Here is an 18223-nt window from a genome sequence, read left to right as displayed (position 1 = left end):
TTAATATTTATTTGAGAAAATGTAATTGATAGTGGACATTTTTATATTTGGAACATGTGGATTAAGTTTATTAGAGACATCATTTTTATAACTTTTTTTATTACTTTCAATTATATATACATAGAATTAATTATTAATTATTATTATTATTAATTATTATTGAATCATTGTGAGTTATGGGAGGGAGAAAAATTACGTGTACATATAATTTTTAATCATTAATTAATTAAGGCTAAATTACAGTTTTGGTTCCTCTGTTTTTGGTTTTTCACGATTTTGGTCCCCCTATTTTCTTTTTAAACAGTTTTGGTCCCTCATCCCAATTTTGATGCAACTGTTCATGTACTATTCATGTACGGACATGTACGGACATGTACTGTTCATGCACTGTTCATGGACAAAATTGGGATGGGGGACCAAAACTGTTTAAAAAGAAAATAGGGGGACCAAAATCGTGAAAAACCTAAAATAGGGGGACCAAAACTGTAATTTAGCCATTAATTAATTAATTAATTTTTATTTATTATATATTAAAAGTTTTGGCAAGAAATTTTGGTGGAAAGAACTTATAGGATTATAATTTAGTGTGATTTTTAGAGTTCTTTTAGCACTATCATTTTTAACGTTGTGATATCATAATTAATGATATGCTCAATCATCTATTATCCACCACTCCATTGCACTCCTTCAACATTTTGTATTTGATCTTTGTCTTTAAGAAAAGTCTTCTAAATCTCGTGATTCTTGAGTTTAAGAAGCTTGATTTCTCGAACACCACAATTAGAGCTGTCAAAATGGGCTCGACCCATCCGACCGACCCATAAGCCCAACAATTTAGCCGGGCTGGGCCGTAAAATACCTTAAAAAATACGATCCTGTCTTTTTGGGTCAGCCCATCAGGCCTATGTTTTTCATGGGCTGGGCTGGGTCGGGCCAAGCGGGCTTCGGGCTGGCCTATTAAAAAAAGATTTTGGTAAATTTTAGGGAAGAAAGATTGAGATAAGATATGATTGCATAAATGTGTTTTCAAGTGATAAAGAAAAATTAAAGAGGATGAAGATATATTTTCAAGATGATGTTGATCAAGGAAATGGTTGTGAGATGAAGAGAAAATTTGATATATATAAATATTTTAAACATCACTTATATACGTTTATGATGACTCTCTACTTATATTATGTTGCATTTATCCATTACATCATTTTTATAAAATTAAAACTAAAATATTGAAATACGGGTCGGGCTGGCCCATTGGGCCGCACGGGCCTTTGAGAAATGGGTCGGACTCATTTTATGTAGCCCATTAAGTAATCGGGCTGGTTAGCCCATTTAAACATATTGGCCCACCAGGCCGGGTCGGGCCAGTCCATTTGACAACTCTAACCATAATCCTACTTAGAATGGAATTGTTACGACTGATAAAGCACCAATCTATTGACGATGGATTTGGTGACTTGAGATCTTATATGTTACCAAAAGGGTGGTTTTCTATGGTGTATTTGGTTAGGGTAGATGAAGAGGAGGGGAGGGAGAGGAAATTTCGAATTAAATATGTTTGGTTTAAATTTTAAGAGGGGAAGGAAGGGAGGGGAGCAAAATTCCTCCAAACCATATTTTTTGCGTCCCTTCGAATTGGGGGAATTCGGAGTAAGGGAATCTGAATTCTAATATGTAAAAAATCACTATATTTACTAAAATATCCTTAGTTTAATTTTAGTATTTCAAAATTATTTATTTTCTTTCTTCTTACTGCTTCTCTTCTATGTGATTTTTCTCGATTGTTTTCATCAACTTATTATAACTATTATCTACTTTCAAATTTTTTTACTTAATATAAATCATAATTATTGCATTATTTTTATAATTTTTTAATGTTTATTTATGTTCATTTTTCTTTTAATTTTGTTATTTATCCTATTATATTTTCTTTTATATCAAATTTTAAATATTCACTTTATTTTTTTTATCCATTTTATTTAAAAGTTTAAATTATTAATTTTAATAATAACTTATTTTATATATTTATTTTTGTTAGATGATTCATCACGATTTAAAAATTATTATTAGCATATAGCTTTATTTGTATCGGGGAGTTATAATCTGAATCAAGTGTACTCAGTTTATTAACGTTACATAAATTATAACGTTTTAGTCCCCTCACAATTAAAATTTTATTACTAAAAAAATATGTATAAATTTTTTATGTTTGAATATCATATCACTTATATGAGATCATAAGAATAAAAATATAATTTATTAATAAAACTTTGTCCCTCCCTTCTTGAACCAAATATATTTTTAATTAAAACATCTCTCTTCCCTTCCCCTCTCTTATTATGAACCAAACATTTTTCTCATAAAAAATCTCTCACTTCTCCTTCCTTCCATTAAAATTTTTCTCTCTCCTCCCCTTATTTGAATCAAATAGACCTTTAATATCTTGGGTTGGATTCAGCTATTTTTTTTATTAGTTTTTTTATTGTATTTTTTTTGTGTTTTATGAAACTCTCACATTCTACTTTAAGACAATCTTTGTTCACCTTACTATTATATTCTTATTTGCTATTAAAAAGAACAATAGTTTAAAGTTCAAATTAATAAATTTATTTGATCCAATTGTGAGCAACACTATACATGATCAAAAAGACAATTATTAAAGGCATGGAGACAATTCGTTTTCTTTTGACATGAAAGTGTAGTGTCAACTCTCAACTAAAGTTCGTAGGCATTACAGCATGATGGCGATGGAGATTATTTGTCATAATTATTGAGCATTTCTAATTTTATATTTTCTATAATTCTATTTATGAAAAAAAGTTTATTTTTTATTAAATAATTAAAATATTTTATTTATATATTGTCTAAATATATTAGATATTCAATATATATAAAAAATAAAAAAAATTTAAATATAATTTTTTAAGTGAGATTTATATTATTTTCCTGTTACAATATGACAAATATATTTAAATATTTTTATAGAATGAAAATAGAAGAAAGTTGCATATGTATAAGATGAAATTATACATTTATCATATCTTATTTATAAATTTTCTTATATAAATTTAATAAAATACATTACTATATAAACCACACTTAAAAAATTATATGTAGATTTTTTTCATAAAAAAATATATTATTTTAAAATAGAACGAGATAATAGTAAATTATTTTTTTTAAAGAAAAAATGTAATTATTTATTTAAACTAATGTTTCTTTTTTTCGCACATACAGAATTTATTGGGGGAGCACACCTTGTGCAAAGGAATTGGGTCTATAAAAAAATTAATATTTGAATATAATAAAGTTTATCTAAAAATAGGTGACAATTTAATCGGTAAAAATAGTCTCTCAATTTTTTAAATTAGTAAATACTACGTCTTTAAAATTATAAAATTTTACTTTATTTGAAAAATTGTTAAATTTAATTGGTAAAAATTAATTGATTTTGATCTTAGTTATTTACATAGTTAAAAATTTGAATGATTGAGATTTGTTAACTGTGTAATTTTGTATATAGTAATGTATTTTATTAGGTTTATATAAAAAAATTGTTTTATATATTAGTTCATTAAGATAATAATAGAATATTTTGTTTTGAAATTATGAAGATTTCTTCTTTTTAACAAAATTATAAATAAATAAAAAACGGTTTCATATTCTTTTTCCTTTTTTTGGCCTACAATATGACACCAGGGCTTAAAAACAATCAAAGATAAACGGTCGTTAATTTTTCATTTAAATAAATATACGTGTTCCACGTAAATGCACGTGATGGTGATACTTTAGTCAAATTTAAAATAAATTTTTAAAAATAGTTTGTTAAATAAATTTTTGATAGAATATAATTATAATATATACTTCTTAGATTGCCCCATTTTTCTACCTTAGATGTTTAAAACACTAAAGTTATTTATCATGGTTTTATTAATTATTTAACGACGCTTTTAGTGGCGTTCCGGTGTTAGCTACACTGGGTCTTTTTTTAATCACTTGGGAGTATTTTGGTAGTTTTGCGTGTTTCTTGGGTCAGGAGAATGCGCTTTTAGTGAGCTCATGGGTGCTATTTTGGCCATTGAGCAGGCAGTGATTCAGAATGGGTTAAATCTTTGGTTAGAAACTGATTCTAAATTAGTTGTTTTGGCGTTTAGTAAATCTTTTGTTGTGCCTTGGAAGATTAGTACAGATGGAACAATTGTATGCAGAAGATTCTTAGTTTCAATTTTTTTGCTACTCATTTTTATAGGGAAGAAAACCATTGTGCAGATAAGTTGGCTAACATAGGCTTAGGTCTCTCTAATTTTACTTGGTGAAATTATATTCTGTTAGCGGTTGAGCCGAAATTCCATAAAAATATACTAGGTTTGTCTAATTTTATAATGCTTTGTTGACAACTTTGTGGAATCTTTTAACAGATTTATTGAGGAAAATGCTTTGGTGGATTTTCCGTTGTGCGGGAGACGGTTGACTTGATACAGGGGGGATGGTCGAGTCATGAGTCGTCTGGATAGATTTATGGTTTATGCAGAGTGGTGCGCTATTTGGGAAAACTGTATTCAGCGGGAGCTTCCTAGAGGACTATCTGATCATTGGCATGTGTTGTTGAATATTGATGTTCTAAATTGGGGTCTGAGGCCTCAACGCATGTTAAAGTGTTGGGCTGATATTCCGGGGTATTGTCAATATGTGGTTGATCAGTGGAGGACTTTCCAAGTGGATGGGTGGGGTGGTTATGTGTTAAAAGGAAAAACTACGGTTCATAAAAGGAAAGTTAAAGTGGTGGCATAAACAACATGCTCAGAACTTATATGGAAGAATTTTTAAGGTTAAAGAGTGTATTGTGTCCCTTGATTTGAAAGGAGAACAAAGTAGTTTAAATGAAAAGGATTAATACGATAGTATCTTTAAATGAGAATGGCGGGGTGGTGGAAGATGTTGATCAATTTAGGAATGCGGTCTTTAACCACTTTCGGAATCATTTTAATGAGACTAATGGTTATTGGCCTGAGACTAATGGTGTTTAAAACTCTTAGTGGAGAGGACGGGGCTGATTTGGTAAAGCCTTTTCTATGGAGGAAGTGAAAAATGCGGTGTGGGATTGTGATAGCTATAAGAGGCTGGGTCTGGATGGAGTGAGTTTTGGTTTTCTGAAAGAGTTTTAGGATATTCTGAAAGATGATTTATTGCGGTTTATGGTGGATTTTCATTCTAACGGGAAGTTAACTAAAGGAGTTAATAGCACTTTCATTATTTTGATTCCTAAAGTTGCTAATCCACCGCGGGTGGCAGAGTTTAGGCCTATTTCGCTAGTATGATGTTTGTATAAAGTTTTGGCAAAAGTGTTGGCAAATAGATTGAAAAATGTGATCGGGGGCTGATTTCGGATACTCAATCAGCGTTCATTGCAGGCAGACAAATTCTTGATGGCATCCTTATAGAAAATGAATTGGTAGATGAAGCTACGAAGAAGAAGAAGAAGAAAGAGTTACTTTTATTTAAAGTGGATTTTGAAAAACATATGATTCAGTGGATTGGTGTTATTTGAAGAGAGTAATGGTTAGAATGCAATTTCCTATGGTATGGGGGAAATGGATCATTGAATGTTTTACTACTTCTTCAGCTTCGGTGCTAGTGAATGGTAGCCCAACTGATGAATTTAAGTTGGAAAGAGGGTTACGGCAGGGTGATCCGTTATCACCTTTTCTCTTTTTAATTGCGACTGAAGGTTTTAGTGTTTTGATGAATGCCATGGTGCGAGAGCGTTTGTATACATGGTATAAGGTGGGAAATGCGGATGGCGGCTTAATGTCTCATCTTCAATTTGCTGATGATACTTTATTGACAGGGGTGAAGAGTTGAGCTAATATGAGGGCTCTTAAAGTAGTTTTGTTATTGTTTGAATCCATCTCGGGGTTTAAGGTCAATTTTCATAAGAGTGTGTTCGTGGGAGTTGATAAGTGTCAAAATGTCGTTATTTTAAGCATATATTTGTGGCAATAAGAAGAAAATTCTGCAGAAGCTCGCTAAGCCAAGCTTTAGCGCGCTTAGAGCTTTAAAAATAGATAAGAGCATATTTTCTAAGCCCGCTTAGTGCGGTTAGCTCACTAAGTGAGATCCATTTTACTATGCTAGATATTTTTAAGAATAAGTGTAGCTCGCTTAGCCAACCTGCGCAGATTTTTCTTTATATTCTTTCATTTGTAACATTTCTAGGTTATGGTTTTAGGGGCTTTGTATCCCAACTCTATCAACTTCCTTCTTAGTTTAGGATTAGCTTAGAAAACAACATTGGGTCATGCATTTGGATGATCGGAGGTGGATTTCTCATCAACCAAAGCTGACAACCCGCAAGATGTTCAGTTTATCTCTTTTGCTCTTTGTGTATTTCCTTTGTGTTAGGTTTTGTTTGTATATTTATTCGAATCTTATGTATATTTATCGCTCATGGCGTTGTATAAAATCTGCTTTAAAATTGTTATTGTTATCTTCCCTAATCTTTTTGCATTTATGTTTGGATTTGTGATGTTATAGAGATATACTTCATGAGTTCTGGTTAGGGATAGATTTCTGGTAGTTTCTACACTCTAAAGATGGATTTAGAGCTGACAATCACTTGTGTGTCAAAGCTTAATGCTTTCATATTTGAGCTGCGCACGAGAGATCGCTGACACGAGAACACGGATGTTCTCGCAACCTTGCGTTAGAGATAACCTCGGTTGTGATACGTCTCGTTGGTGCTTCAGAGATGAACATTGATGTGAGAGACACGTGATGGTAATGACGAGTATTGTAGGTTGAGTGCAATTGGTCGATAAGTTTAAGTCTGTGACGAGTGAGTATATTTGCATGCCTAATAAGTTATCCTCTCCTAAGAATGTATTTATTTTCTGTTCATATATTTTATTTTCCATTTTTACTTTCAACCCATTCAAACCCAAACTCGAAAACATCGAAATCGTTAAATGGCATTTTGTTCCTGAGGATCGCTTTTGCCATCAAAGGTCGGTAAATGAGGAGGCTTGAAGTTCTTTGGCACCGTATCTTCCCAGACGGCTTCTGCCAAAGGTTGAAGATCAACAGGCTCCTCCAGGAATTCATCCTCCTGCGTCGTTTGGGATTGCAAAATTTGGACACTGTCTTGGAGGGTTACATTATGTTGTCTAAGGGACTCCACCATGGCAAGTAGATGGGTCATGTTAGGCGGAGTTTCATCATCGCTGGGTGATGTTCTAGACATCTAGATGTTGAAGATGTGTGAAAAGATATGCGGTCTGGGAAAGTTTTAACTAGGCCCCATAGTGGGCGCTGTAACACCCCATATTTTCTAATTTTAATTTAATCGGAAATTAAATTATTATTTGGAATTATTCGGTATTTTGTAGAATTATTTGGAAAGAATTATGAGATGGGCTATTGGGCCAAGTGTGGTGTTAGTAAAGAGGGGGTGCTATGTTAGTAAAGCCCTTTACTAATTAAAATGTTATTTTTCATAAATAATAAGGAAAATTGGGAGAAAGGAAAAAGGAACGTGAAAAGCATAGCAGAGGAGATGAGAGATTGGAAAGCTGGTACGTGAAGAGGAACAAAGAGGAAAAGAACCAATCAAGAATCTTTGGCTAAGGTAAAGGGGGACTCTCTGGTTACCATCTATTATTGTGTTCTTAGATAATAATATTGATTAGGGATGTTGTTGAGTCAATTGAATTATATGTTAGGTTGGGGAGGTTATGAATTGATGAAAATTGCATGGATTATTGATTGATTTATGTGTTGTTTTGATGTGTGATGATGAATAATGATGCAATTGATGATTAACTGCCTGTATATGATGTTTGGAGTTAGTTTTGGACTCAAATTGGGCGAGATCGCAGGATCTGACGCAGACCCGAAAGTCTGTGAAATCGCCAGTTCGCGCCGCGTCCCATTGTTGGCGCCGCGAAGGCGTACTTATTTTCTCGTTTCGCGCCGCGTGCATATGTTGCGCCGCGAACTCGTTTGTGTGGTACAGGTCGCGCCGCGAACCTTGGTTGCGCCGCGTGCTGTAGCGATGGTTGTTTTCTTGGAAAAGTTAAATGATGTGTAACTTTCGAACCGTAGGTCTGTTTTTAGTGTTGTTTCGAGCACGATGAATCTTACGAGATGGTCTACGTGTTTAAATGATGGAATGAGGTGTGAATCCAAATATTTTTAAAGCATGACAATGAAGTTATGATAAATTTGTTTTAATTGGAATTGTGGCACCCTTGTTTTCATGTTTTACTCTGAATTATTTTATTAATTTTTGCGGGGTTTAGAAGGGTGTTACAGGCGCCAAATTTTCTTGCATAACACTTTTGATTATTTTCCGAAAGAGGATTTCGGCGAAGTCACACAGGAGTTTGTAAGTATTTGCTTTAGGGATTTGAATCGTGCAAGTGGTGCAAGCTCGAGAATAGAAGTGTCTTGCTTATCCCTCGGTCGGGAGCCCTATATATAGCTGTTGGAGCAGTAATCACCATCATAAATAGAGGAACTTTGGATTGTCCCCATAACGGTAGAATCCATTCGTGTGTATACGATTGTTACGACCGACTAGGGTGGACGGCGCTGACCCTAATCGTTGTAATGTCTGCCGACTTGGAGAATCTTCCTTAAATAAAAAAAATATAATTTTGAAGCTATTTCAAATAACTTTTCATAAAAATTATTTTTGAAATTCAAATTTTTGAAAAAACTTGCAATTTCGACTATGTTTTGATCTTCAATAATGTGCGTTTATGTTATAGAATGTTAAAATTAATTTTTCAATTGAGAAAAAATAATATAAAAAAACTTGTAATATTTTTAAAAAACGGTACTATAAAATCCCTTTTTAAAGATAAAAAAAAAATAATCTTTTTAAAATATAAAACTATTTCATATTTAATATTAGTTTTACTATATAGACACTCAAATATGATACTACAGCATATACAACTATTTTAACTTACTAGATGTATTAATAAAATATTGATACTATTTATTTTCTTTTTTTTATATATATTTTTTTCTTTCTCTCTCTTTACTTTTTCAATGTTATCTCTTGTTATTTTTTTTCTCCCACCATTCTCTCGCTCATTAGTCCACCTTTCTTCTCTTTGCATCTCCCACTTATTCTTTAATCGAATATTTTTTTTGTAAGTTTTTTAATCAATAATGAAATAAATTTATTTGACATCATTACATAATGAAGATGAAGATTTAGCTAGTGAATTTTTTTAGCCCATTATAGTTTCATCATTGAAATGATATCAATCTTTTTTTTACTCATATTTTCTATTTTTTACATTGAAAGATGAATAAATAATGTTATAAACTTTTATTTATGTCTGGTCGTTTATTAACCACCGTATACACTCCATTAACCGAGTTGTTACACATCATTGACCAATTTTTTTTCTTTTAATTGATATCGTACATTTATTCATGATTATTCACTAACCATATTTTGAACTATATTGACCAATTTATTTCACACTATTAACAAATTTTATAATAAAGAAAGTTATAAATTTTTACTTATGTTTGAGTGTTTATTAACCAATGCATATAGAACATTAACCAAGTTGTTACACGTCATTAATCAACTTTGTTATAAATCTATGTTATAAATCTATGTTATAAATCTATATTATACATCTAATTGACATATTTTGTACGGTTTTGATATCATACCATAATTAAACATAATGGACAATTCAAACATTTAGGTAGATTGTGATAGTATTTAAGGGGAAGATGTAGAAGTTGATAATGTTAATGATCGTGATGATTATGATAATGGTGATGATAATAATTTACATTGGGTGTTGGGTTAAATAGGACTTTGGCTAATATGCATAAGGATTTTACTTATGCACCATGCATAAGCCTACATAAGCCATTGAATCATGTTTTTAATCCAGTATTGAGTATTGAGTATTGAGTATTAAGTGGTGAGTATTGAGTATTGAGTATTGAGTAATAACAATTGATGTTTAGAATTTGATCCAATGATCCAAGGGTCAATAATAATCTATGCATGGTGCATAGATTTTTATCTATGCACGTTAACTGCACCCGTCAAATAGTATATTCATTCAAATTCCACATCGGGTAGTATGAAGAAAATACAGTTTGAGTATTAATATAAATAGAGATAGTTAGTTTAGGTTTTCTACACAATAATAAACTGTAGTCTTTTTGGTATATTAGAGATTTGTGTAGTTGTGTGTCTAAAGAGGGTTTTTTATTTTTTTTGTTTCAAAATAGTTTTGTTGAGAGGGTTTCCTATTTTTTCGTACAAAAATAGTTTGTTGAGAAAGTTTGTAATTTTTCCGTTTGAAAATTTTAATTGGCAGAGTTTGCAGTTTTTCCGTCCAAAAATTGTAATTGAAATAGAGTTTGCAATTTTTTTGTTTGAAAATTGCAGTTTGGAGGGTTTGCAGTTTTCTCCTTAAAAATTGAAATTGTTTGAGAGGGTATATAATTATATCCTCGTAAAAATTACAAGTTGAATAATAAATTTGTGAGTTATATTTTTGAATTTTTGCTTCTTTTTTTGGGTATGCTTCTGCATGCGTAAAAATTTATTTATTTTTGTTATTTTTCCAACAATTGATATCAGGACTAAGATTCTGATTAAGAAAGGAAGAGTCATAAAAAAACTGATCAAGCGAAAAAGAAAGAGCAACAAAAATTCTGATCAAGTAGTGTACTATAACATAATTAACACATTATGCACAAAATTAATACATAACCACATATTGTCAAGTTGTTCACTACAACACGTTTCTTTTCTAAATCTAAACTAAATATTTTTAATTTGCAGCACACATTGTGCATTACAAATTCAACCTAGTCCTTTTCCTTGCTTCCTTGATTGGTTATTCATTCTTGCAGTCATGTTTGATACACACTTTGATTAACTTTCCATAAGATTTGCATCATCATTAAACGTTGTTTCTACTTCATATTCATTGTTAGCACCCACATCTCTCACAGAAGTGCCTACTGCATCTTCATTTGATTTTGGCACGTTGATTGGGTGTTAACTTTTCGTTGATACTACCCAACGTAACTGGCATACAACTATGCCTCATACGTACTTAGAAGATATGGAAAAAATTTGTTAATTTCATTGTTAACTCTAAACTTTATTCCTAGAACAACAAAAAATAAAAGGGTTAATAGATATTTTGCCCCTTGTCATATAGGCTGTAACATCCCGATTTTTTATTAATTATATTAGTAATTATATTATTTGGTGTTTTTAATAATTATTTGCTTAATTTAGTCATTTCTGATGTTTATTGAAATTTTCGCGTTTTGGGACGATTTAGTCAGTATTAGTTAGGGATAGCGGACCAATATTTAATCGAAAATTTTAATATTTTTAGTATTAAAAATATTAATGAGATAATATTTAGCATTTTGGGAATTTTCCGGGTAATTAAGATTAGACGGGAAATATGAGACATTGAGTTATTAGAAGATTTTATCCGTATTTATTTTATTATATTATTTTATTTTACTTGGTGTGTTAAATAATTATTTAATTGTTATGAGATATAATAATTAATTGAATTAATTAACTTTGTGTGTATTGGTGTGTATTTAGTTTATTGAACTAAATAGAGATATTAAGAGATTATATTTAATTGGGCCTAATTATTAGAAGTAGAAGTAAATTGGGGGTGTTATTTTTTTAGGTCTATTAAGACAAATAAGTTAGTAAGGGTTTGATGAGAGTTAGAGATATCATTTTTCATTTGTTCATTTTCAAGAGAAGAGAAAGGGGAGAAAGGAGACTAAGAGAAGAGGAGAACAAAAGCTAGGGTTCCAAGAAATCAACAAGAGGTAAGGGGGAGAATTCTTATTATGGGTTAGTATGATTGGGTCAATGGGTAGATTAACATGATTTAGGGATTTTTGTTCTTCAATTTTAAGTTTTTGACATGTGAAGTTTTGTTGAGAATCCATGAAATTGATGTTATAAATAGATTTTGAAGTTAGTAATTGGTACATTGGTGAAATTGGGAGATGATTGAGAATCACAAATTGGTATATATATATACTGTCATAAACTACTAGCTCTATTGCAGTGGGTGTTATTCAATTATAGACCCCTGGTATATATCAATCAGTAGAGTGTGCTACATTTAGTGTATTACCTTTAGTGTCTTACCCTTTATAGTCCTCTAGTATGTACCTTGGATGGATCCGTATAGAGAATTAATGAAAAAGTTTTAAGTTTTCCGCTATATACCACATCTGCTAATTAGAATCATATCCAAACGAACTGCACTATTAGGACTCATATTATATAGGTTTTTGCTAATTATTTTTACAACATGAATGGGAAACATGAATGGGAAAGTATGTAGTCTACCGTAACGTGATGTTAATGTCTCAGCATGCCAATATGGTTAAACTACATTGCAACTTGTATAGTTGTATTATATATGCTTAACAGTAGCATGCCTAGAGGATTTAAGGTTTAACTTCAAAGCGCACAAATACTTTTATGAGAAATTAGGAACTTAGATTCAAGTAAGCCTTTAATATTATTATAGATAAATAATTGAGTTAATTGAATAATTTAAATTATTTTCAATTTTGTTAGAATTGTCAATAGGGTTGTCAGAGTTGCTTTCGAGTTGTTTAGAGTCAAATTTGATAAACTGAGAAATTAAAATTGAAGGTATTTGACTCCTTAGAGTTGTTTCATTATTACTTGAGTTAGACTATTAGCCAACTAAATTCATAAGAGTTATTCTTATATGTTTAGAGTTGTAAGTTTATGATGTCGGTGTTTACATTCTCGTTGAAACTTTACAAATTCATATCTTTTGAACCGTAACTCCGTTTGAGTCTCCATTCGAAGCGTTAGAAAGCTAGCGCGATATTCTTTTCAATAAAAATGGTCTTGAGCAATATAATTCTATAAAGTGGAAATGGAATAGAAATAGAAGTGAATTAAATTAATATAGTTTGATATTAATTGGTTAAACTAATAATTGAATTAATTGCGATGAGTCTATTTAATCATATTATGTTTGGACTTGGATAACTTATTCGGTTTATCGGTAAATTACGGTATTTTGAGAATTTGTCTGTAATTGTATTTTTGGCTCGAATATTTATGTTGAGAATAATATATTGCCATGCCAATGATGTTGTTTTGATAATGTGTATATTCATATATATGTGGTAAATGTGAATTGACATGAGATAGTATGGATACTAGTGTTAATTGGATTTTATGAATCGTAATTGATTAATTGGCCTTTTATATGTGAATGATATGTATGTGTTGTGAATGTTGTGTACAATTGGTGGATAATTCATCGTGTTGAATTATTGTGAGATGTGGAATGTTAAGATGGTAGAGATGATCTTAATTGCATAATTGGTTGGTAATTGTATATTCATTCATGGCATAGTCGGCTTTATTGTGGAAGCGGTGAAACTGTGGGTTCACATGGTATTAGACGGTGATCCTTGAATGGAAATAGATGTAGATTACGTTGATCCTTAATTGGAAACATGCGTAGTGGCTTTGATCTTGTCCGGATCGGAAGCGGCTTGGATTCTAGAGTGAATTCGGAAAGCGGTAAACTATATGTTTACATTTGGTGGCTTCGATCTTGTCCGGATCTGAAGCGTGGCTAGATTCTATATGAATCGGAAGCGGTGGAACTTTGGGTCCACATTGGGTACCACATGCATTGAGTCATATGTTTTGCATTGAGTCACATTGAGGTTATGTGATGTTTGAATATATGCATTTATGTGATTGTTATGTGTACATGAAATGTGAAAATTGGATTTGGTGATGTTTGGACACATGACTTGGTAAAATATATGATTATGTGATAATTATAGTTATGTGTATTATTTGGGAATATAGTATTGGAATTTAATATTATACTCCTTGAGTTTTGATGTATGCTTGTAACATGTGAAATAAATGTTGGTTAGTATTATTTACATGGTTATATAAGTGTGATGAATTCCTATAACTGTTGATTGAATCATTGTATCTTATTATCCTTTCTTCATAATGATTCGTATTCTCACCCTTCTGTTTTAATGTTGCCCTCGTTTGGCGACATGCAGGTTCTGACGTTTAGTAGCTCTTGTGAGACTTAGCTGGAGTTTATTCTGTGTTTGTTGGAGATTAGGTAGTGAGTCGATGCTCTGGTCATGTAACACTGGGTAGACTAGGCGTGTTGAACTCATGTTTTATTTGTTTATGTATTATGTTATGACTCGTGAATCTGTTTATTGTTTACTTGTTGTTTGGGAGGCTTTTAAGCTAAATGTTATGATTATGGTTTATTTTATGTTGAGATACTTATTGAGATATGATCATGGCATGGGACATGAATCATTTTATGAAATACATGAGTATTTTTAGTACTTTCCGCTGTGAATGCATATTCTGTATGAATTGTAATTAAATGTTTAGGTGTTATTTGGAATGACCATGTGTATTGTATATTGTGGATAAATGTTGTCGGTTTTTAAAAGCTTTTAGTTTTTAAAAATGTCGATGTGACGCCCTTTTGAATTATATGCATGCTTATTCCCTGATTATATGCTTATTTATTTTGGGGTATAAAATGGGTGTTACATTAGTGGTATCAGAGCATGGTCGACCAGTTGGTCAATGTTATTAATGTCTTTTATCCCGTCGTATTAGATTTGTGTATCTGACACGATCGATACCGTTTTTTCTGGTTTGGTTATTGGATGTCTTAGGTCAATGGCTGCAGGAAGGAATGGTAACATTAATGTTGAGACAATGATGAGGTGGAGTGGTGCGATTGGACAAGCGCCACACGAGAGTGCTGGTTATGGAGGAAAGGATGAGTTCTGTGCTTTTGGAGATTTCCGAAGGTGCAATCCGCCGATCTTTGAAGGAGAGTATGGACCGGACAAAGCACAAGCATGGATGAGAGAAATTGAGAAGATCTTTCAAGCCATGAATTGTAATGATGTACAAAAGGTACGGTTTGGCACTCACATGCTGACGAAAGAAGCTAAAGATTGGTGCAGTAATACCGTGCAGAGATTTGATGAGGAGGGTATTGAAGTTACTTGGACTCCTTTCCGTGATGCATTTTCGGAAAACTATTTTCCAGAAGATGTGCGTGGAAAGAAAGAAATGAGGTTTCTAAATTTGAAGCGAGGAAGAGGACAATCCAGCGGGAAACTATATGATGACAAGAGAGAACAATCTGATTTTGGCAAGAAGCTAAGTGGGGGAGGAACTTCTACTCCACTTAAGTGTTTCGGATGTGGTATTGAAGGTCATGGTGCCGCTGATTGTGATAGGACTCCTGTGACATGTTTCAAGTGCAACAAGATTGGTCACAAAGCACACAAGTGTAAAATTGGTTCGAGTGCGATTTGTTACAATTATGGTGAGCGAGGTCACATTAGTACCAAATGTGATAAGCCAAAGAAAAAGTAAGCGAAAGGAAAAGCATTTGTGTTGCCTGGTGCTGAGACCATTGCTAAGGAGATGTTAATCTAAGGTACGTATTTTATTATTGATAATGGTACAACGCATTCTTTCATTTCTTTGGATTGCGCTATGAGATTGGACCTTATTTTACCTGTTATGCATAGAAGTATGGTTATTGATACAACTGTTGTGGTTTTGTTTCTACTTCTTTTGCGTGTTTGAATTATCCGTTGAGCATCTTTGGTAGAGATTTTGGAATTGATTTAGTTTGTTTTCCGTTAGACCAATTTGATGAAAATCTTGGTATGAACTGTTTGGAGTTAGAGCAAGTAATTATAACCTTAAGAGAGATTTTGGGTCTTAGTGCTTCAGTAGATTTTGAGTACAAGTTATGAAGGAACACTATTATGGTTTAGTAACGATGGTTTATGTTTCATTATGATTGTCGACTGTTTATTAACAAATTGAGGACTTGATCACCCTTAATCTATTGTTGATAGAAGACGAGATCGTATTGGATGAGATAGACTTGTCTTACTAACTTGGTAGCGTGTAAAGAGACTAAGGAGAAGTTGAAGAGTCGATTTGAGGAGTTGTTTGAGAAGAGGTTCAATTGTCTGAGTGTATAGTCATAGAGTCGCGCCTGTTTTGTCGAGTAAGAAGAAAATAAGGTTCTATGAGGTAATGTTTTTTTAGGATGTTTTAATTCTAAGAGTGACGATGAACATGTTGAACATTAAGGATTGTGTTATCGGTGCTGATAGAGAAGAGGTTTTATGTGAAGCTTTAGAGGCATTATTTGTTTGGGTCGAGATTTGATGTGTATAGTGATCACAAGAGTTTGAAATATTTGTTCGATCAGGAAAAGTTGAATATGAGGCAAAGAAGATGGTTGGAATTCTTAAAGGATTATGATTTTGGTTTGAATTACCATCCTGGAAAAGCGAATGTTGTAGCCGATGCATTGAGTAGGAAATCATTGCATATGTCTATGTTGACGATTGAGAGTTGGAATTGTTGGAACAATTTAGAGAATTGAGTTTGGTTTGTGAAGCAACGTCTTCGTGTGTTAAGCTTGGTTTGTTGAAGCTTACGTGTGGCATTCTTGATGAGATTAGAGAAGGTCATAAATTAAATTTGAAATTGGTCGATATTATGACACTGATTAATCAAGGCAAAGGTTGACGAGATACGCTTATTTTATTCCAGTGAGGATGGATTATCGGATAGAGAGACTTGCTAAGTTTGACATCGAGAGAACGGTGTGTTTGCATGGTATTCCATTCGAGTATTGGAGTGGCATCCTTGGAAGCTTGTATGGTTGAAGATGTGGAACGTTTTGTATTGGTATGAATCGGGAGAGAGTACGTGTGGTTTCGCTGTCGAAATGGTTGTGTCGATTGAATTTTCGAGGACGAAAATATTCTAAGTAGGGGAGAGTTGTAACATCCCGATTTTTTATTAATATTTTTATTAATTATATTAGTAATTATATTATTTGGTGTTTTTAATAATTATTTACTTAATTTAGTCATTTCTGATGTTTATTGAATTTTTCGCGTTTTGGGACGATTTAGTCAGTATTAGTTAGGGATAGCGGACCGATATTTTATCGAAAATTTTAATATTTTTAGTATTAGAAATATTAATGAGTTAATATTTAGCATTTTGAGAATTTTCCGGGTAATTAAGATTAGACGGGAAATATGAGACATTGAGTTATTAGAAGATTTTATCCGTATTTATTTTATTATATTATTTTATTTTACTTGGTGTGTTAAATAATTATTTAATTGTTATGAGATATAATAATTAATTGAATTATTTAACTTTGTGTGTATTGGTGTGTATTTAGTTTATTGAACTAAATAGAGATATTAAGAGATTATATTTAATTGGGCCTAATTATTAGAAGTAGAAGTAAATTGGGGGTGTTATTTTTTTAAGCCCATTAAGACAAATAAGTTAGTAAGGGTTTGATGAGAGTTAGAGATATCATTTTTCATTTGTTCATTTTCAAGAGAAGAGAAAGGGGAGAAAGGAGACTAAGAGAAGAGGAGAACAAAAGCCAGGGTTCCAAGAAATCAACAAGAGGTAAGGGGGAGAATCCTTATTATTATGGGTTAGTATGATTGGGTCAATGGGTAGATTAACATGATTTAGAGATTTTTGTTCTTCAATTTTAAGTTTTTGACATGTGAAGTTTTGTTGAGAATCCATGAAATTGATGTTATAAATAGATTTTGATGTTTGTAATTGGTACATTGGTGAAATTGGGAGATGATTGAGAATCACAAATTGGTATATATGTATACTGTCATAAACCAATAGCTCTATTGAAGTGGGTGTTATTCAATTATAGACCCCTGGTATATATCAATCAGTAGAGTGTGCTACATTTAGTGTATTACCTTTAGTGTCTTACCCTTTATAGTCCTCTAGTATGTACTTTGGATGGATCCATATAGAGAATTAATGAAAAAGTTTTAATTTTTCCGCTATATACCACATCTGCTAATTAGAATCATATCCAAACGAACTGCACTATTAGGACTCATATTATATAGGTTTTTGCTAATTATTTTTACAACATGAATGGGAAAGTATGTAGTCTACCGTAACGTGATGTTAATGTCTCAGCATGCCAATTGAAGGATAGAAAAACACTTAGAAAGAGGGGGGGTTGAATAAGTGTGACTTTAAAAACTCTTAAGATAAAAACAATTGCACAATGATTTTTATGCTGGTTCG

General features: G+C 32.0%; 1 protein-coding gene across 1 annotated transcript; it reads left to right on the top strand.

Annotated features, from left to right (window-relative positions):
• Positions 1-4914: 4914 nt before the first annotated feature.
• LOC131594443 (uncharacterized) lies at positions 4915-5859 on the top strand. The gene is made up of 4 exons (XM_058866580.1): positions 4915-5055; positions 5163-5309; positions 5354-5449; positions 5548-5859. Exons 1-4 carry the CDS (start codon positions 4915-4917, stop codon positions 5857-5859), a joined length of 696 nt encoding a protein of 231 aa, XP_058722563.1.
• Positions 5860-18223: the final 12364 nt, after the last annotated feature.

Source organism: Vicia villosa, linkage group LG1, assembly GCF_029867415.1.
Source record: "Vicia villosa cultivar HV-30 ecotype Madison, WI linkage group LG1, Vvil1.0, whole genome shotgun sequence".
NCBI lineage: Eukaryota > Viridiplantae > Streptophyta > Magnoliopsida > Fabales > Fabaceae > Vicia > Vicia villosa.
The sequence above is the reverse complement of the archived record's forward strand: the minus strand, read 5'-3'. Positions and strand labels throughout refer to the sequence as shown.